Below are 22,128 nucleotides of genomic sequence, written 5' to 3' on the forward strand. Positions count from 1 at the left end.
TCTATTAGAACTAATAAATGAATTCAGTAAAGTTGCAGGATACAAAGTCAGTATGCAAGGATCAGTTGCATTTCCATACACTAACAATGAGCTATTGAAAGAGAAAATTAAAATAATTCTATTTATGATAGCATGGATAAGAATAAAAGATTTAGGAATAAATTTAACCAAGAACATGAAACACCTATTTACTGAAAACTATAAAACACTGATTAAAAAAATTGAAGAAGACACAAATAAATAGAAATTCCATGCTGATGGATTGGAAGAACTAAAATTTTTAAAATGTCCATACTATCCAGAATAGTCCACAGACTGTATAGTCCTTATCAAATTTCCAATGGCCTTTTTCACAGAAATAGAAAAACAATTCTAAAAATTGTTTGGAACCACAAAAGGTCCTGAGTTGTCACAGCAAACCTGAGAAGGAAGAACAGTGTTGGAGGCCTCATACCTCCTGATCTCAAGCTGGATTACAAAGTTCTAGTAATCAAAACAATATGGTATGAGCATAAGAACAGACATGTAGATCAATGCAACAGAATCGAGACTCCAGAAATAAACTCATGTGTGTATGGTCAATCTTTCACAAGGACCCAAGAATATATATAAGGAAAAGATGATCTCTTTTTAAAAAAATTTTTTTTATTTAAATTCAATTTGCCAACATATAGTGGAACACCCAGTGCTCATTCCATCAAATGCTCTCCTTACTGCCCATCACCCAGTCGCCCCCACCCCCCTCATCCTCCCCTTTTGCAACCGTTTGTTTCCCGGAGTTAGGAGTCTCTCATGCTTTGTCTTCCTCTCTAATTTTTTTTCTTTTCCCCCCACTCGGTTTACCTCTGGGAAAGGGTAATCTCTTAAATGGTGTCAGGAAAACTGGACAGCTACATGGAAAAGAATGAAACTAGACCCATATCTTACACCATACACAAAAATTAACTCCAAGTGGATTAAAGACTTGAACATAAGATTTGAAACCATAAAACTTCTAGAAGAAAACAGGAAAAATCTCCTTTTTTTTTGTCTGTATGCTTTTATTTATTTTTTTTATAAATTAATTTTTATTGGTGTTCAATTTACCAACATACAGAATAACACCCAGTGCTCATCCCGTCAAGTGTACCCCTCAGTGCCCATCACCCATTCACCCCCACCCCCCGCCCTCCTCCCCCTCCACCACCCCTAGTTCATTTCCCAGAGTTAGAAGTCTTTATGTTCTGTCTCCCTTTCTGATATTTCTCACACATTTCTTCTCCCTTCCCTTATATTCCCTTTCACTATTATTCATATTCCCCAAATGAATGAGAACATACACTGTTTGTCCTTCTCCGGTTACTGTGGCCAAGTTCAAAAAGGGTGTTGCCTGAGTTCTCCTCTGGGATTTTGATGGAATCTTGTCTCACATTTAGATCTTTCATCTATTTTGAGTTTATCTTTGTGTATGGTGCAAGAGAGTGGTCCAGTTTCATTCTTCTGCATGTGGATGTCCAATTTTCCCAGCACCATTTATTGAAGAGACTGTCTTTCTTCCAGTGGATCGTCTTTCCTCCTTTATCGTATATTAGTTGACCATAAAGTTCAGGGTCCACTTCTGGGTTCTCTGTTCTGTTCCATTGATCTATATGTCTGTTTTTGTGCCAGTACCACACTGTCTTGATGAACACAGCTTTGTAGTACAACCTGAAATCTGGCATTGTGATGCCCCCAGATATGGTTTTCTTTTTTAAAATTCCCCTGGCTGTTTGGGGTCTTTTCTGATTCCACACAAATCTTAAAATAATTTGTTCTAAGTCTCTGAAGAAAGTCCATGGTATTTTGATAGGGATTGCATTATACGTGTAAATTGCCCTGGGTAACATTGACATTTTCACAATATTAATTCTGCCAATCCATGAGCATGGAATATTTTTCCATCTCTTTGTATCTTCCTCAATTTCTTTCAGAAGTGTTCTATAGTTTTTAGGGTATATTTTGAGAACCATTTGAATGGTAAATGGTTCTCCAACCTTTTATTTTCAGGTTGTAGGTGTCCTTCTGTCTAAAATGAGTCTCTTGTAGACAGCAAATAGATGGGTCCTGCTTTTTTATCCAGTCTGAAACCCTGCGCCTTTTGATGGGGTCATTAAGCCCATTCACGTTCAGAGTTACTATTGACAGATATGAGTTTAATGTCATCATGATATCTATTTAGTCCTTGTTTTTGTGGATTGTTCCACTGAACTTCTTCTTAAAGGGGAGTTTTAAGAGTCCCCCTTAAAATTTCTTGCAGAGCTGGTTTGGAGGTCACATATTCTTTCAGTTCCTGCCTATCTTGGAAGCTCTTTATCTCTCCTTCCATTTTGAATGAGAGCCTTGCTGGATAGAGTATTCTTGGTTGCATGTTCTTCTCATTTAGGACCCTGAATATATCCTGCCAGCCCTTTCTGGCCTGCCACGTCTCTGTGGAGAGGTCTGCTGTTACCCTAATATTCCTCCCCATGAAAGTCAGGGACTTCTTGTCTCTTGCTGCTTTAAGGATCTTCTCTTTATCTTTGGAATTTGCAAGCTTCACTATTAAATGTCGAGGTGTTGAACAAAAATCTCCTTGATACTGGTCTTGGCAGTCATCTTTGGATTTGACACCAAAAGCAAAGGCAGCTAAAGCAAAAATCAACAAGTAGGACTACATCAAACTAAAAAGTTTCTGCACAGTAAAGGAAACCATCAACAAAATGAAGAGGCAATTATAGAATGGGAGAAAACCTTTCTGAACCACCAGTGAGGGTATAGCCAATATATGCAAAGAACTCATAAAACTCAATAACAAAAACAAAACAACCCAATTAAAAAATGGGCAAAGGATTGGTGTAGAGTTTTCCAAAGAAGACATCCAGATGGCCAACGGACAAATAAAAAGGTACTCGGCATCACTAAAGCATCTGAGAAATGCAAGTCAAAACCATAATGTGATACCAACTCACTCCAATTAGGCTATTATCAAAAAGACAAGAAATAAGTGTTGGTGAGGATGTGGAGAAAGGGAACCCTGGTGCACTATTGGTGGAAATGTAAACTAGTGCAGCCACTGTGGAGGACAGTATGGAGGTTCCTCAAGAAATTAAAAATAGAACTACCTGTGATCCAACAATCCACTTCTGGGTATTTATCCAAAGGAAATGAAATCATTATCTCAAAGAGGTATTTTTACTTAATGTCCCCTATGGGGAGTAAAATGGTTACCATATGTTTTCTTTACTATATTATTAGCTTCTTGTTCTTATATTAAATGTAGACCCTGCTTTGCCCTTCAGAGTTGGTGCAAGCCAATACCATCTTGAGGCACATACCTCCATGATGATCAAGAAGACCTTCGTGTTCCCCTTCAGCTTGACTAAACTTTAGAACAATTTTCTTCTGGATTAGAGGCCCCTGTCCTTTTTTAAAATTTTACTTATTTATTTATTTTAGAGCATTTACCTTAGAAAACTTGAAATTGTAAATTCTTTCTCTGCGTCTTTGAGATGTACATCTTCTCCCAGCCTCTTGCCAGTTTTAAAACCTGGGAATGTCTTTCTCAAGGACCTGGGAGCCACCCCCTTTAAAATGTAGTCATTAAGAAAGATTGTGCCCTTGTGCCCTTGTCTCTGAGCCTGTACACCAAATAACAACATGGACAGCCTAGTCATTCTGAACAGCCTCCCCTTAACCTCCTCCAGTTATTTCACTAGCTCACCCCCTGCACTTAAAAACTTGCCCGTTTGTTGTTTCAGTGGAGTTGAGTTCAAACTCCCTACCCAATTGCAGCACTCTCTCTTATTTAGTAGCTTTGAATGAAGTCTTCCTTGTCTGTGTAACTTGTCCAGTGCAATTTCCCTCTGACAGTGATTGAATGTGAAGATTCCAGTGTCATCTTACTACACAAATCACATAATCTCACTAGGCTTCAGTTTGTACTTGAGTAAAGTAGAGGTAATGGTACCCACCTACAAGATTTCTGTGAGGATGCCATAGGTCAGTGAATATAAAGCTCTTAGCATGCTATCTGGTGCATATTAGGCACTCCATAAATTTTAGGCCTGATTTTTTTTTTTGAACTACCGACTGCATGAAAACTTGATAGGTCTTTTTAAAAATTTTTTAAATATTTTTATTTAAATTCAGTTAGCCATCATTAGTTTCAGATGTAGAGTTCAGTAATTCATCAGTTGTATATAACTCTCAGTTCTCATCATATCACATGCCTACCTTAATGCCCATCATCCAGTTACCTCATCCTGCCTTGTGCCTCCCCTCCACCAACCCTCAGTTTATTCTCTGTAGTTAAGAGTCTCTTACGGTTTGCCTATAGATCTTTTTTTTTTTCAAATAGTAAATTACTCTAGCATATTTAAAATGTTTCCTTTTGCTGAGTTACCAGTATGTACATTTTCAGGATATCTACTTCGCGAAGTGAAGTCTATTTAGTTCTCAAACTAAATAAAGTGCATCATAAATAGTGAAAGCAAGCAACCAGTTACACATCTGATCCTGGAGTCTAGTTATTTAGGGCAGAGGGATCGGTTACTTCTGAGGCCATGTTGAGAAATGGTGTCTGTGGGCGAGAGAGAGAAAACTGAAATATCATGTTTCCAGACACTCTAGCAAGCTATATTCTCCATCAGATGAAGAAAACTCTGTGCTGTTTATATTTTGAAGGTCAAATTATCTCCTCCTTAGGCTATCGTAAAACCAGAAACTTAGAGACTTAAATTTCATACTAAATTTTCTTTTAATGGGTATTCTATTTTAAAACACAGGTTGTATTGCAGTACTCTGTTGTCTTGAAGCTCTATCATGAAATGTCACCTCAGTCCCCCAATTTTAAAGAAATATATGTGAAACAACACATTTAAAAATTTAACTGCTTTCTTTTTGGAGGGAGCATGGTAACAGAGTTGGGGACTCCTCTGTTCTGACTACATGTGAGAATAAATGTCTAGTATCAGTTCCCTATTCAGTGCATGCTATATCTGTAAAACTACTTCTCCCCCCTTCTTTCTCTCTCCAAAAGTAATCTGAGAAAAATTCACTTGAATTGCCATCTGACTTTTAACAATCTATATTCTGTTTGGAGACCCTGCTTGCAATTCTGACTGACTTACAGAGATAACAGTGATGATATGGATCGGTCTGAAAGGCCAAAAGTACTGCATTGATGCTCCATTCTTAAATACAGACAACATGGTGGTTTCTTTCTTCTTCTTCTTTTTTTTTTTTAAGAGTCATTACCTCTTATAGTCTGTTCACTATTTTTATGCTTCCTGTTAATGGAGTTTCCTATAACATTGGGTTTACATTTTTAGATTATTTGCTCTCCTGTCCCCTCCCTGCTTGAAAACGTTTATATTTAGGGGAGGGGTTAAAAGAAAAGGCAGACCTCATAAGCTGTATGAATACAGATTTAAAAAAAAAAAACTATTGTAGTTTATGATATCTGGATGCCCACCTGCAGGGAAGGGAATTTAGGAGTAAAATAAAAAGGACTAAAATCTAAGTCAGCTCAGAAACAAGATATGCCCATGATGAAGTAAGGATTTAAGCTGGGAAGTTAGTTGTTATGACCCCCAGTTGTACATATTTTATCCTGAGGCACCATTTGGTTTAATAAAATGTAGATGTGAGGCTGTTCTTAACCTATCAGTTTCTTAAGACTTAATTATAAAGGTTATATTTCAGAGGACAAAAGCATTATTCATTTCTCTGTTCATGTCTTCCAGGTTTATCTTGCAGATTATGGACTTTGCTACAGATATTGTCCCAATGGGAACCACAAACAGTATCAGGAAAATCCTAAAAAAGCCCATAATGGGACAATAGAGTTTACCAGCGTAGATGCCCACAAGGGAGTAGGTAGGTTTCCTTTTTTCTGTTTCTTAATGTTATTTCAGAAGAATGATTAAAGAGTAATAAGGCCCATGATATGCCCCTTGCATAGTCAGTCTGAAGAGTGAGAACGTGGATGAGATTTTTATCACAAGTAGTGAGTTCCTGTATGCCAATGAATATTTTTCCTAACTGGGGGAGGAGACAGATTGTGACAAGTGAAAGGGCGCGGCAGGATGTCAAGTAAACAAAACTTGATGCTGATTTGGGCCAGGAAATCACTAGTTTTTATAGTTTAAATTTGGAGGTCAGCAAGTGAGTTTGTATGCTATCACCACTATTAACAGATTTGGTAAAGGTGCACATGGGAAGAATTATTCCTGTTTTTCACCAGGCCCTTATCAGAGTTTTAGAAGATAACCATCTCTCAGCAATAAGGAAATCTTTTCTGAAACTATAAAGTGTTAACTTGTGGAAATCTCTCCTAGTCGCCTTTCATATATCTTACTTATTTAAACTCACTTTGATGGTATTGGAAACACATTTGCAGGTAAATTACATACATAGTCCTTTTATTGGATATTGATTGTACTGCCTTGCATTCCAAGGCAGACTTAATTCAACAATTCCCTAATTAGTTAAAGTCATAACCTATGTCTTGTATTCATTTACCATTAATTAAACCTTAGCTGTTTATTACACTGCAGTCCAAATCCAATAGCCGACCCAGAAAGCCATGGAAAAGGAAGTAGGAGGTCAATATTGAAAATATATGGTGCAGAGTCCCACTGATGGTTGCTTTGTTCACAATCAATATGGTCAATGCAACTGTACTTTCTTAGTTGCTCTGTCAGCAAGACAAAAAGTCAATTCTAATGTTATGCTAGTAAAAAAATGGTGATTATTGAAGAAGTTTGCCTTTCAAAATCATATTCTTTGTAAACTTTATTTATAAAAGTATTTTCAAATATGCTAAACCATAAAAATAATTTAAAAACAGTGCTGAAAGGACTCCATTTCACTAAAAGACAATTAGACATTTGCACTGGTTAATGGCTGTTGAACTGTTACCCTAAGCTGATACTTTCTGACGAGTTTTGGTTGGTGCAAACAACTGTATATTATTGCCTTTTCTGTTAAAAGGACCATTGACCATGTAATATAGAGGGTCTTGATCTTTTTCCAGAGCAATTAAAACCCACACTACTGTAAGGTAAGCCAGTAAAAAGTGAAATAAGTGTGTCAGTTGTATGCCTTCTTTCCAGGAAGAATTCATAGGTTACAGTTTCTGAAATGGAAATTACCTTTTGTATTCCTGATCAGAGTAACAGAAACCACTAATTTTTTTTTCAAGAATAGGATAGTTAGAAAAGTAATGATCACTAAGAAATTTAGTGATATTGTGTAATTTTTCACCATTTACATTGTTAATGAATCAATGAGCATTTAAAAATATAGTGGGACATGGCTTTAATTAAGGACTTTAAGAGGCAAATGCTTACTGATATATTTTTCAATTTAAAGTTCTTTGACTCCAAATGAATTTTGTTTCTCGTTTTTGCTGGATTTATTAGTATGAAAGAATTTGCAGAAACTCAGAAGTACTTTTTCATAGCAGTATAGCTAGAAATTCATCATACAGATTCTTAAGCATTGGTCCAGTTATGTTAATGATATTAACTTATGTGATTCAGCCACTTATTTCTGTAGATAGCTCTAATTCTGGTCCTTTCAGATTTTAACTGTTGAAATTGCTAAGAAACAACTGTGATTGCAGTATGGAAAGTAGAATTGTCACATGTTAGTTGGGTCAACATTCAGTCTATGCTAATTCCGAATGCCCTCTATACTCTGTAGGTTAAGGCAATGATTTTTGTTGTTTTGTTTTTTAAAGATTTTATTTATTCATGAGAGACAGAGGGAGGCAGAGGCAGAAGGAGAAGAAGGCTCCCTCCTCTGCAGGGTGCCTGATATAGGACTCGATCCCAGAACCCTGGGATCATGACCTGAGCCGAAGGCAGATGCTTAACCTACTGAGCCGCCCAGGCCCCCCATGGCAGTGTTTTCATTATGCTATCTTTGTGAACAGTTTAAACAGTTTTTTATCTTGTAGTCTATTTAAGGTTTTTCCTCCCCAAATAATAACACATGTTGATGAGTTGGGTAGATTTCACCATGCTGAGTCTCTGAGGATAAGACTAAACTGAGAATGATGGTAGAAAGATGGTATTACCTCCCTGGGAGGACTATTCAGAGAAGTGCCTTTATTACATAATTTTGGTATTTGCTAGAAAGTTATATGCTGTAGTGAATAATGCATTTTTATCATGGGTTTCAGAGGATTCTTATAAAAAGTGGATTCCCTTAAATGCATTTAAAATAGAATTTACACTAAACTTCTAGGCATATCTATATCTACACATAGATATCTACATATACATATCTACTGCATACATATACAGTTAACCGTTGAACAATCTGAGGGTTAGGGATGCTGATGCCCCACATAGTCAAAAATCCATGTATAATTTTTGACTCCCCCAAAACTTAACCACTGAAGTCTACTGATAGCCAGAAGTCTTACCAGATAACATAGTCTACTAACACATATTTTTTATGTCATTTGTATTACATACTGTATTTTTACAATAAAGTAAGCTAGAGAAAGAAAATGTTACTAAGAAAATCATAAGGAGCAGGGATCCCTGGGTGGCGCAGCGGTTTGGCGCTTGCCTTTGGCCCAGGGCGCGATCCTGGAGACCCGGGATCAAATCCCACATCGGGCTCCCGGTGCATGGAGCCTGCTTCTCCTTCTGCCTGTGTCTCTGCCTCTCTCTCTCTCACTGTGTGACTATCATAAATAAATAAAAAAAAAATTTAAAAAAAAAAAGAAAATCATAAGGAGGAGAAAATACATTAACAGTACTGTATTGTAAAAAAATCTGCATATAAGTAGACCCAGGCAATTCAAATCCGTGTTTTTCAAGGGTCCGCTGTATACACATACATACATGAATGCATATATACACACACACACATGCATGAATACGTACATATAAATATATACATTTGTTGAAATTACAATGCGCAGTGTCAGTCTAATATATAAAGTGAAGGGTTTGATATCCTCAAATGTTTGAGTACTATTCATTCCTAATGTTTTGCATTTAATTTCCCAAAATAAAACATTTTACTTTAGGATTTTATTAGAAATGAAATGATCATTTAGTCATATCTAGAAGCCAGAATAAACAGGGCCATAAATCCTGTAGTTAAATGTAGAAGGTCAGATTCATAAATATTCATGTGTTTACTTTCAGTACAGTCACTATGTAGTTTAATCTCAGAAAAATCTTTTCTATACCAGTCCAGCTATGAGATCAAATAAATACTGAGAAAGATAATGCAAAGGAAAACATAAAGAGCAAAACAAGTTATCTCTAGGAAATAGAACCTCCAGTTGTCAAAGCATTTGCTATATGTCAGGTATATCTGTGTCTGGTCAGGTCCAGGGAAATATTCAGAATTTAGTGTAAAACTGCCTTATGAATTAGCCACTTAACAGAGCCTGATAACCTGATCAGACTGTCTGGTCTCTCCTACGTTTTGTAGTGAGTATTTGGAAACCAGAGCGAACTCTCATTTTTCTGTGGATTAGTTGGGTTTTCTTAATGAAGGAGTTTGTATAAGGTACCAATCACAGTTTCACGTAAGCATTTTCTAGTTCAACCTTATGTAAAAGGAAGGCAGCTTGTATTACTATAAACCAAAAAATAGGAATAGAGATATCTAGAGACGGATGGTTAATTGAATGAATGTTCCTGGGACTGCCATATATCTATGTAAATCGGTATGCTTTTTAAAAATTGCAGTTATTCTTCCAAACTCAATTCTCTTGTATGACCTAAAGGTATTTTCTGAGTGGCTGAAATGCTTCATTTAATGTAAAATTAGAGTAATATACATTGGATTTACCTATCTCTTCTATTATTAATTTTTTCTTCTTCATAAAAACTAACATGCATAAACATTGACATATTTTGGGCTTGTTGCCTGATAATTAAAGAGAATTATATCTGTGTCAAATATACTATTTTAAAATTTGTTACATTCTTAGTAATGTTAAAAAGCAATATTTGGATCAATGTGTGGTATGGATTTTTGTAGATTTTTCTACTCACTGAGGCATGCAGTCAATACCTAATTTCTCTAGAGATATACTGCATTTAACATATTGAGCTTTTTTAAATACTTCAGACCTCTGCATTGAGTGTATAATACCTGTTTTAATTTGACATCATTGATGACCATAAAATATGATGTCTAAATTGCATTTTAAATGTCCATTTGTTTGTGTAATATATTCAGTATCAAGGAAAGAGACATATACTTTTTATTTTTGCCAATTGCTATGATATATGAAATCCAAGTCTTGTGTTATTTTTTGCACAGTTTCCTTTCACTCCAATCTAGCACTCCAGCTTACAAAATATATGTGAAATAAACTGAGAGTGTATTTTCATGTTACCAAACTTGAGGAAATGATATAGTTTACACAATATTTATCACCTCAAATAATAATTCAAAAAAGGGAACCTATTTTTCAATTATGATATTAAGGTACACCATCAAGCTTGGATCCTGTTAGTAGTCAGAAAAGCATACCATTGATTTCTGTTTTTAGGTAAATTTACTGCTATAAACAGTCTTCGGTCGATATATAAATAAAAAATAATGAAGACACTATTTGTTCTACATGGTATAACCCAATTTTGACATTTAGCCATGACTTTTAAGGCCTTAATGTAGGTCTTGAACTATTTGATTGGGTTAATAATATACATTGGCCAAATATAAGATAACTTTGTGAAATTTAGGAAACAAAATAAGCAAAGGTGAAAAAAACAAACAAACCAGAAAGGGAGGCAAACCAAGAAACAGACTCTTAACTCTGAAGAACAAACTGATAGTTACCAGAGGGAAAAGGGGTGGGAGGATGGATAAAATAAAAATTAAAAGAACAAAAAAACAAAATAACACCTTTGCTCTACTAAATAACTTTTCCTAAGACTCACAGAGTAGCGTTTCATTAAAAAAAAAAAAAAAAAAAAAAAAAACTAAGACTTAAAATTTTAAACATACTGGGGTGCTTGGACGGCTCAGTCAGTTGAGCATCTGCTTTCGGTTCAGGTCATGATCTTAGGGTCCTGGGCTCGAGCCCCATGTAGGGCTCTCTGCTAAGTGGGAAGTCTGCTTCTCTCCCCGCCCCTTCCCTCCCTCCCTAAAATAAATAAATAAAATCATTTTAAAAACCGGCCTTTGAAAAAAAATAAAATTTTAAAGGTACGGAGAAAATAAGAGAGACTGAGTTTATTTTATTTTATTTTTTTTTTGAGAGACTGAGTTTAATGCTTTCTTTGAGATATCCTTTTTGAAATGCAATATATTGTGGCCACCGTGAAATTTTTCAGCTCTTTGTCAATCTGAATTGACAAAATATAATGATACAGGTTACTAGTTGGGAATGAAAGCATACACTCTAAATTTGTTCCATGGGTAGTCACGATTCACTTCTTCAGGTGAGCATCCTGTTCAGATGTTTTCTTCTTTCTTAGGTCATTTCTGGGCATAGCAACTCGTATTTTGGGCATTTCAACCCTGTCTGCTTAAGGCAGAAGTTTTTAAGTTCATTTTATTATTTCTTATTTTTCTTCATACTTCATGTTACTCTCTATAAAAAATAAAACTAAACAGAAAGCACTTTAGGCAAATAATCTGATCCATTTTGGGATTAACACTTAGAGTTTCTTTTTCCCTCAATTCCTATTTCATTCCATTTGGTGAGTTGGCCCCAGAGACTTTTACTCTGGTTTGTCTTTAGAATAAGGACCAGTCCTCCTAAGTTAGCTTCTCCTGTTCTCCTAGCAGCTGGGAAAGACATTCAAAACACTTTATAAAGTAATGCTTTAAGTAGACCCCCTTCTTCATCGAATGAAGTGATTTGAAAGAAATCATTTCATAGAAGGATAGTCGCATGGAAACTTTAGTTACTGCTGCCTCTCAGGACCTGCTGCTGATTTATTCCTTGCCAGACAACCATGCTTGCATCAGTATGTCTTCTGGTGTTGTAAGTGAAAAAGCCCACCTCAGGTACTCCCCCGACTGTAGAAGTACTATGTGTAATGTGGTTTAAAGGGTGTTAAAACTAATGACAGGGCAGAGTAATTGTTAATTGACTGTCGGCTCAGGATTCGGAAAGATTGGGATTTCAGTGCAGAGCTTCATCAATTTTTGCTTTGTGATACTAAACAAGTTGCTTAACCTCTCCGAGCTTCTCTTATTTATCAATAGGCTTAGTAGTACTTTATACTATTGTTAGAATGATTAAATGAGATAATATAAAAGCAGCTGGAGCGTCTGGCACAGTAGCAGATCCACAAATCATATCAGTTAGTTTTATTTTAATTATGCATTCTAGTGTCCACTGTTCCTGGAATCTGCTTTTTAGAAGAATAGATAGAATTCAAGTCCCCACCCGTGCCTTTTTTTTTTAATTGTTGTTACTCTTGGCAGTACTTTATAATTTAGAAATGTTAAACAATTGAGAACACAACAGGTTTTCAGTGAAGAGTCATTTGCATTGCTCCATATTAATGAGGTAAATAAAAACTAGATGCGAAATTATATTTTAAAACTAACAATGTAGTGTAGAGGAAAAGTATTAATAACAAAATCTTGCCACATTTCTAAGCAGTAGCATCATAAGTAAAATCTACATAAAAATATACTACTGTTAATGATTACATTAATAATCAAATTCAACTGAAGAATATATTATATATTACAATAAATTATACAGAGACCAAATTCTACAGAAACAAAATACTTCATATTTCAACTTTCAAATTAAAAATATTTTTATAGTTAGATATTAAGAGTTCTCTTCAAATATAATCAGTTCTTTTTTTTTTTGCTTTCAGCATTTTATTTTTTTTTTCAAATGCACAGGAAATAATAGACTAGTATAATTCCTATCCAACTATTTAATTCCTGAGTTCTATAATTATCCTTTTGTCCTATCATCTATATTTCGAAGATGCATTTTAAAGTCAGTTAAAAATATATGATCAATTCATTGTGTTAATTACACATCCACATAGCTGCTAATGTTGTCATCTAGAATATTTATTTTCAGTGAATTTAACAGGTATTAGAATGACTCTTCTCTGTACAGTAGCTGGAAAGAAGACTTAATCATGGGTCGAGTCTTGGGGTTGAACTTCATTAAAGTTCATTAAAACACAGAATTTTGCATTTGTTCCTCTGAAGGCACTTCAGGGAAAGGTGTCTCTTTCATGGTGGGAAAGAGTGACTATAGGATTTTTTTTTTTCTAACATTACATGTATTTTAGTGGAAACGTGGTAAAACATTTACGTAACTATAGTTATCAATGTATACGTGCAATAAAAGAAAATAAAGATCGAAAATGCGATAATGTATTTTAATTAGGTAAGATCAAACTATAATAGTGAAGTAAAGTTAACTCTCAAGGGGCTATTTCGAATGAAAACCAGTTTATGAAAGATTGCCTTCAGAAATCTAAAGGACTTGTCCTTACTTTTACTTACAGCTTCCTATCAAGTCATCCCTCTGTTGGAGGAGGGGGGAAGTGACTGGGAAAGTTTATTCCACTTTAATTCTGATTATTTTTCCTCAGAGGGCCTCTTGTGTGTAGTCTATGTCGTCCAAACCGGTGCCAGATTTTTTTTTTTTTTTTGAAAATTAGAGGATGTGAATTTTTTTTTTTTTCAAGTGGTGGTAACCAGGAATTGCCATAATGGAAAAGGGACTTGTGAACACATCTGTACAAATGGAACCATTCCATTATTAGTGGGAGATTTATGACTGAAGAAATCAGTACCAAACAGCGTGGTAGAGATTGTGTTTTTATTTTAATAGGAGAGCCAAGTCTTGCATTAGGACATTGTGGAAGCTTGTGAAGAAAGCAAACGGCGCCCATGGGACTGTAGCATTCTGCTAGATTGAAGGGCCTTTAATAATCCAGTGCTCTAAGAGCAGTTAAGATAGACTACGCGGAACGGCTCATCCTGTCTTCTGCTTTTATGATAACTTGTGTATGACCACCAAAAGTCGTTATGATGGGCTAGCAGCGTCCTTCTTAATAGGTGACTTTTTAAATTAAAAACTAAGTTTACTGAGTGACTTTTCAGAGTTTATTTAATGAACGTTAAGAAAATAGGATACCTGTTTACAGCAGGCTTAACGGCCACATATTGCACTTAGGGGATTTTATATCCCCGCACAGATGAACATTCAAGTAATGGCAGAAATGTAAATACCAGCCTATTGTCCTATAACAATTTGCAGTGGTTATAAAAAAAAAAAAATGAGTTTATTTTGTGGGGTCTCGTTAATGTCTTCATCGTTATTCCAGTAATATCTGTTCTACTTTGGCTTACGGTGGATTTCGTTTGTCTTGTCTTTTCACATCAGACGCTTTAAAAAACGCAAAAAATTACCATACCATTAGTCTGTAGCACCGAGTAGTTCGCTAGAAGTCATATTTACGGTGGCCTAAAAATGCTCCCCTGTATGGGTTTTTTTTTTGTTTTTTTTTTTTTTTTTTTTTTTGACGAAAAGCCACCCTGTTTTAAACCCGGAAGGCCCCCGGCCGGCTGCCTCCGCACAGCGCCGCCTCACGCGTCCGGCTCCCGTCCGGGCGTCCCGTCCGGGCTGTTGGACCAGACTCGGAGCTCAGGCTGCCCCTCTCCCAAAGTATCTGCAGGGCTTTGGCACCGCACGCCTTCAGCAGCTGATGTTTTCTCTCCTTTAATCGAGAAATCTTCAGCTGGGCCTGGTTTTTAATCCTGCACACTAGATGGCAGTTTTGTCATATTCTTCCGGCTGCCGGAGCTGCTGGGCGAGCGGAGCAGGCCGGGCCTGCGGCGGCCGCGTCCCCTGCGCCCGGAGGGTCTCGGCCGGGCCGGCGCGGCCCCGGGGCCTCCTGCCACATATGGCAGCAATTTAGCCGCAGACATTTATTTCTTTGTTTTCCTGCTTGGCTCTTTGAGAAAGTGTCGGTGCCAGGTTATGGGTCGTCTGGATCCTGTCAGAGGCCGCGAGCTCAGGTTCCCGTGACAGGCCAGACCGAGGGAGGACGGGGCTGGAGGCCGCGGAAGCCGACCCGTCCCCTCCGCGGCGGCCAGGCCGGCCCCGCGGCCCCGCGGCCCCGCGCAGCTGAGCAAACACAGCGCCTCTGCCCCCTCGGCTGCTCCGTTCGTGCTGCGTCGCGGCGCTCGGCGCGAGGCTCGGCCTCACGCGTGTCTCCCGACGCCCCCTCCCGCAGCGCCGTCCCGGCGGAGTGACCTGGAGACCCTGGCCTACTGCCTGCTGCGCTGCTGCGCCGGCCGCCTGCCCTGGGAGGCGCGGGACCCCGCCGCCGTGCAGGCCGCCAAGACCAGGTGCGCGCCCTCGGGGCCCCGGGGGGCGGGGGGCGGGGGGGCGGGGGGCGCTGGGGGCCAGACGCGGCCTCCCTCCCGGCCGAGGGCCCGTCCGCCCACCGCTGTGGCGTCCACGCAGGCAGCCGCCCCGCCCCGCCCCGCCGCGTGCAGCGCGGCTGGGGAAGGTTCCAGAGCCGGGGCAGCCCGGTGCCCGCGGGAGCGGCGCTCTGCCCTCCCCCAGCGCTGCGGGTGCCACGGAGTGTGTCCTGTTCCTGAGGGAAGCAACACGCAGAGCTCGTTCACGTATACGGAGCGTGTCTACGCCCGACACGGCCCTGCAGCACGGAGAACGCCCCGGATTCCCCCGCCACTTTATCACCTAGAATGTGCCCGCCCGAGGCCCGGGTCACCCTCCGGGGGGGGGGGGGCGCCGCCTCCGGACTCCTCCCCGCGGAGGCCCGAGGAAGGCCGCTGCGCGCGCAGAATAGCCAGGCCCCGCCGCCCAGTAGGCAGCCCGGGCGCTGCGCCCGCAGGTCAGGTGAGTCGCGGCGAGGGGGGCCGAGGGGCCGCGGGGCCGCAGGACCGCAGGACCCAGGCTCACCCCGCGGGCTCCCCTCGCGAGCTCCCCTCGCCCGCGGGTGCGGCGGGCAGACTCCGGCAGTTCCGCGAGGCCTCCCTGCGCCTGGGAGCCGCCTGGGAGCCGCCGCGCCCGGCCCCTTGCCCGGAGGAACACGTTTCTAGAAGTCAATATTAGACTTGGCTAATCAGTTCTTTACCGCGGTGATTAACTGACTGTATTAACCGACATTTTTCAATATACGGGTCACGGGCAAAGCACAGTAACGGGCATATATAAACAATCTTGATACCCAGTTTTTCACCTCGGTTCACCTCATTTGCATAATGTGCTATATTTAAAAGATGCGCGTCTTAACTCTAAAGGCGCTGTGTATTTCTTCTTTTGATAAGACTCACTGATACGATTTGATCTAGTCTTTCATCAGTGGACCTAGATGGAGGCTCTCATTGTAGATGTCTAAAGACCGTGCCTACGTGGGTCCACTCAAATATGATACGGTGTCGTGCAAAATAATGAAATCTAATGCCAGTAAGCATGACCTCATTTACATTTTGGGGACCCTTATGTGTATCTTCTTTTTGATTTGAGTACTAACCTAAACCTATAAGCCAGTAAAGCTAATACCTGATGAAGTTTATAATTAAGGTGACGTATAGACATTTTTAGACTGATGGTAAGTATTATATGACCACAGTTCATTCAGCCCGCTAAGAAGGCACGCGCGGAGTTTCCCTCAAGGGCGTGCTTGCCTGTACAGCCATGAGACCGTATCCGCCCCATGCCCTTTAGTTTCCTGACGTAGGGTGCCCTTAGAGCAGTGCATTTACTGTTGCAACTCTGCCTATGCCCGAGTTTGCCAATCAAACATTCATATCAATAACCTTGGTTGCATGTTTATATATTGGTGGCTGAAGCCACTTCAAAGAATTGTACTTGTTCAGTAAAACACCAGAAAGGGTTAGAATAATGCCTTTTCTTGTTTGTTTTGCTGTGTGGATATTTCTTGTAAACCTAATTAATCACAGGATAGCATAAAGCACTGCCCAAAGGAGAACAGTGCACATAAACAGGGAAATAATTTGCCCCTCCCCGAGGGTGAGCGCCAGAGGGAAACATCTCCTGAAAAATCCTGATAAAATTTTCCCACGTATTTTTTCTTGTTTTTAAGAAAAAAAAAAAAATCATGATAATGTCCCTACTTCTGCGTTTCTACAAGTACGGACTATGAATTAAAGCATTTACACTGTAAATCTACATTTAGTTTCTAGGTGATTGGTAGAAAATTGGTCATTGAGAATTGAGGGATCTCGCCCACCTCCACTTACCCTCTTGCCCATTACAGGTGGGTGAAAAAAAATATTGAAAGGCATAATATGGGTGACCCGCCAACACAGAGTTTGAGTTTTGTTTTCTAATCAAAACAGTGAATCACAGGATGGTAAACAGATTTCATTGTGTATCACTCTATTTTATTTTAGTCTGTTGGATGAGCTCCCTGAGTCAGTGCTTAAATGGGCTCCTTCCGGAAGCTGCTGCCGTAAGTCAAATGATAACTTCCACCACCTTCTCCTGTATGATTTACAGGTCACCACATTTGCACATTTGTCACTCTTGTTTTACAGCTTCTGCTTAATCTACCCGCTCCCATCCCCATGGGGCAGGAGAAAGTGCTGTGTACCGGGTTACTAGAGGAGAGAACGTTTAGATCCTCTCTGACATTAGAACCCAAGAAGGCTGCAAGAAAACATTGAGGCCACGTTCTAGGCTTTGCTGACTGCAATTTTTTTTTTTTTTTTTTTTTTTTTTTTTTACGGGAAGGGAAGAATCATACACAGGTTTAGTAGTCAGTTGTATCTAGTTCTTTCAGAGTTGACGTTCTGATGTTGTCCACCTGTACATAGTTGAAAGGAGATAAAGTCGATCTAGGGGAAGACTACTTTCAATCGATAATTTGAAAAACCAAATCATCCAACACTTGAGTGTTGTTTAGACCTGGGTTGCACTCTGACTAAACAGCCAGCAAAAAAAAAACAAAAACAAAAACAAAAAATACTTTTGGATTGGTGAAGGCATATAGCCTTGGGATTTGAAGGTATGTTTCATTAAATGGTTTTTCTCTTTCAAGTTAGTATGGATCTTCTTGCAATTCTTTAATTGACGGTATTATCAGTAAAAAATAGTAAGTCAATTCACAATTACCCAAGTGCCTGTCGTTTGCATATGCATGCATGGCACATTGTTCACCAATTTAATAAATGAGTTCGATTGTCTTATAGAAAAGAGCTGGCTTGTGCTGTCAGGCTCGCTTTTTCTCAGAGACAGATAAGCAGAATGAATCTTGTTCTCTCTCTCTATTGGGCAATCTCAAAGTTGGCTTTTAGCTGACTTACGAAAGTGAATGTGTACGCCGACCCTCTAGATGAGGTCAAATAGCATCAGTTTCCATCTGAGAGTTTAAATGTAGAGTTAAATTATCTTAAACTTCTATTTATAGCCCCTCTTTGACAAGAAACCAAAATGTTCATTTCCATGAGAAACGAAAGAGGAACAAAGCAGTTCTGCTTTTCCACCTCCATTCCCCAAGTCCTAAGGCTGCCCCAGCGTGAGCCTCCTGCCTCCCACTTTCTGGAGTCCCTCTTCTGACGGAGGGCACAAACCCGGGAGTATTCTCCTTCAGGGTGGATGGGTTGAAGGATGAAAACTCTCCGTTTCTGTAACTGCACTGAGTAACTTGGTCAAAATGCCAGTCTGCCTTTTTGGCTAATAGGCTTACTGGCATTTTGACCAAGTCATACAGCTTATGTTTTACTCAAGAGGACAGCAAGAGAAAGAGAAGATGTCAAAGAAAGTTTTCTCTGCGTATCTCCCTTACCTTTTCTGCCCCTCGGGCACAAAAGGTGACTGTTTGGTTCAGGATTAGAAAAGAAAGCCCTGCTGCCCTGGGTTGCACAAGATAAATGCTTGTGGGCCTGTGTATATTCTGTGATACTCCTACTACTGGAGATGAGATCTGAGTGATAACAAGAAATGACAAGAGTGCCAGGTTCTCCGTTTTCAGTACAAACCATTTATTTGAGCCCATCCTATTATTTTATAAAGTCCAGATTTCTATTTCTAAAGCACAAAACATTGAAACTTTAATATTAACCAAAGATCTCTTAGTTGGCTGTACTTAGGAGTGAATACCGCAAGCATGACAATTAATCTGATTTATAAAAGGTTTGTTACTGAGGCAATTTATGAAATAAAACCACCAACAAGTTTCCAATACACACGTCCAGCTCAGTGTAATAATAATAGTTGCAAAAGTTTCTATCTCCTGAAATGATAGTAATGATATTTAATACTTCATTAGCTTAAAAGCAGATGATTCAAGAATATCATAATTTCATACTACTCAAAGCATTTTGTTTTATAGCTCCAGAGATATGCTAGTAAATTAAAAAGTATACTTAAAATAATAAATCCAGATCTTGGAAGGCTAGCATTTAGAGCAGTAATACATCACAATAGTCTAAGCTTCAGGTTGATAATAATGAATTTATAAGAGGTGGCTTTTCTTTTTCTCTCTTTCCAACCTCCCGGATACCTCATTTTTCCACGCCTCAGACCCACGAAGACTTTGCAGCACAGCTGCTGGCAGTTGGTGGGGTTCCAGGAATCTTCCATTGTCTTCAAGCCATGACCTGTGAAAATTTTCCCATCACATTCAGCTCTCTTCTCCATTTGGGATATTTTGGTTAACAGAACTGTAATAATATATACCAGACTTGGTTTACCAATCCCGAAAGGGCCAAAGAACAACAGAATATTTACATGAAGATGGTAGTGAATGTAACTTAATCTTTATTCTTTTTTGATCATCCCTTCAGGAATCGGATGCCCGCACTGGGCATCAGGACACAGGAGTTATAAATGTGATGAAGCCATGCCATTTGCTAGTTAATAGAGATCTGGTTGATTGAATGTTAGATAGCAAGAATGTGATAAATCTTACAACATTAGAGAAGGAAAAAAGTAGGTTGCATAATTGCCACAGTATCTAAAAGAAAAAAAAAAAAAAGAAACCAAAAATAAAAAACCCTGGAGCCAAGAGTTCTCATTTTAGCCGCAGTAGCCTTATGTTCCTAGAACATAGCTGCGGATAATAGGGTATAAAATGGTCACCTTGACTTTCCATAGGGAGAAGGGGACTTTCCATAGGGGGAAGGGATGGTGACTGTTCCTTCTGGAATTTCTTCCCCCTTTAGGGAGTGAAAGCCAGTGTCTGCAGTTCCCTCTTGAATGGAGGTGGGCCTGGAGGGGAAGGGAAGGATTAGGAAGTCACTCCTGCCAACCCACAAAGCTTCCCAGATTTTCCCCGCCACGGGGATATAGCAACTTAGTGAGAAAGTAAGAGGTACTTATGTCTGCGTGAGTAACACATTTTTGAAGGGGAAAAGCTTGTAAAAACTAGTTTTTGGAGTATCTAAACACCTCTCCAAACAAAGGAAAACATCCTGGATTTTAAGCAGTATATGGTATTATTTACTTATGTCTTGATTTTAGATTGAATCTCCACCTGAAATAAAAATGCTAACCACATCTGTTTAAGGAGTGATGTTTGTTACTAATTCTATTTGTATTTAAAAGGTTTCTAGTTCATATTTTTGGAGGGGATTACTATATAGTTCTATGGAAGAGATTACATTAAAATGAAAAAAAAAAAAAGTAGCAACATCTCATCCTTCTGCTCTAAATCAGGAAGACAATGCAGTGAATGCCAGGTATGGAGGACTCGAGGGAGCCAAATGACCAAATTAGTCATGGCTAAAAAACCTAGAATTCAAGGTCATTTCTAAATGTACTGTTATAATCTTAAAATCAAAGCCTGAATTAAAGTTTGCAGTGATTTTTTTTTTCTGTCAAAGTAAGGAGGTTTATAATAAGTTAAACTTGTTTTTAACTGAATTTTTAAAACTTCAAGATAAAGTATGAAGGTACCTGGTCTATTATATTATTTATGTAGTTCTTAGTAATTGCACTCCATAAATCAAAATCATTAACTATAACTTTAAAAATTTGTGCCCTTTGATAAGATTAGTGAAAAATAAACATACAAAGATATTTAAAAAAAGAATTACCAGTTTCTCCCATCTTGTCAAGTCTCGGGGGTGACTATTTCAGTCATTTTTCAGTATCATTTGAAAAATGCTTTTCATCAGACGGTTCGTTCTTAGCTTCTTCAGGATGTGTGTTGTGTGCAAGTGTAAGAGAAGAGAGGTTTTGATGATATTGGAGCCTTGACAATTCTTGCCAATTATAACTTGTAAAAAAAATTTAACACTTCACAGGTGAAATAGCCCAATATTTGACATGTGCTCATAATTTAGCATATGATGAAAAGCCAGACTATGAAATGCTCAAGAAAATTCTGAACCCAGGTGGGATACCTTTAGGACCACTGGACTTTTATACCAGAGGAGAGAGTGTAAATGTGCATACTCCAAACAATCAAAAAGTAAGTAATTTAGTCCCTGGGATCCTATGATTTACCTTCTGTGAAGCTTTTCTACCAAATGAAGTTGTTTGAGGTCTCAGAAGGAATCTGACAACCCAGTTTCTTGGTTATTATATGTAATTCCTATTTCTCCTCAGCTCCAAGAAATTTTGTTGAAAGTTCTTTTGACCTGTTGTCTCTTAAAGAAAAATAGTAGGATCCATGGCCTATTTAGTGTTCTATTAAAGAAATAAGGCAGTGACTGATGTCACAGAGTTATGACCGGGGTCAGATTAAAGGCTAATCTGACTTTACTCCTGAGAACTTTTATTTGCTGCTTCTCTTCAGACTTCCTTAGTTACTGCCCTCTGTTTTTGCTTACCGGTTTGGCCATAATTTGGTGGCAATCACAATGATATTCTTAGATTTATAACCAGAGGACTTGTTTGTACTGATATTTCAATCTACAAAAGTAACCTTTCAGAAAACATTTTTTTAAGTTACACCTTCTCTCCTTCACTCTGTAATCTTCCAACTGACTCACATACGTCAGCTTAAAAAAACTGAACTTGAAACAACACACAAGAATTAGGACTCACATAGCATTTCGTAGAGGGCGGGGGAGACTCGAGACTGCTGTGAGGGCCCTCACTGGACGGGCAGCCAGATGCCCAGGCCTTCCTTGATGCTGTCCATACACACAAGATGGGGGCGGGGGGCGCTTCTTCCTGATGCGTGTACAATAAGGTAGGGTCAGGAT

The 22,128-nt window shown here is 38.9% G+C and overlaps 1 protein-coding gene across 1 annotated transcript in view; it reads left to right on the forward strand.

The window, feature by feature from the left end:
• Positions 1 to 22,128, forward strand: part of VRK2 (VRK serine/threonine kinase 2) — a 111,359-nt gene that overhangs the window by 69,726 nt on the left and 19,505 nt on the right. Inside the window, exons 9-12 of the mRNA XM_055328182.1 lie at positions 5,742 to 5,874; positions 15,216 to 15,330; positions 17,368 to 17,426; positions 21,223 to 21,389. Coding sequence (XP_055184157.1) covers positions 5,742 to 5,874; positions 15,216 to 15,330; positions 17,368 to 17,426; positions 21,223 to 21,389 — 474 coding nt within the window. The remainder of the gene's footprint in view (positions 1 to 5,741; positions 5,875 to 15,215; positions 15,331 to 17,367; positions 17,427 to 21,222; positions 21,390 to 22,128) is intronic.

Source organism: Nyctereutes procyonoides, unplaced genomic scaffold (genome assembly GCF_905146905.1).
Source record: "Nyctereutes procyonoides isolate TBG_1078 unplaced genomic scaffold, NYPRO_anot_genome, whole genome shotgun sequence".
NCBI lineage: Eukaryota > Metazoa > Chordata > Mammalia > Carnivora > Canidae > Nyctereutes > Nyctereutes procyonoides.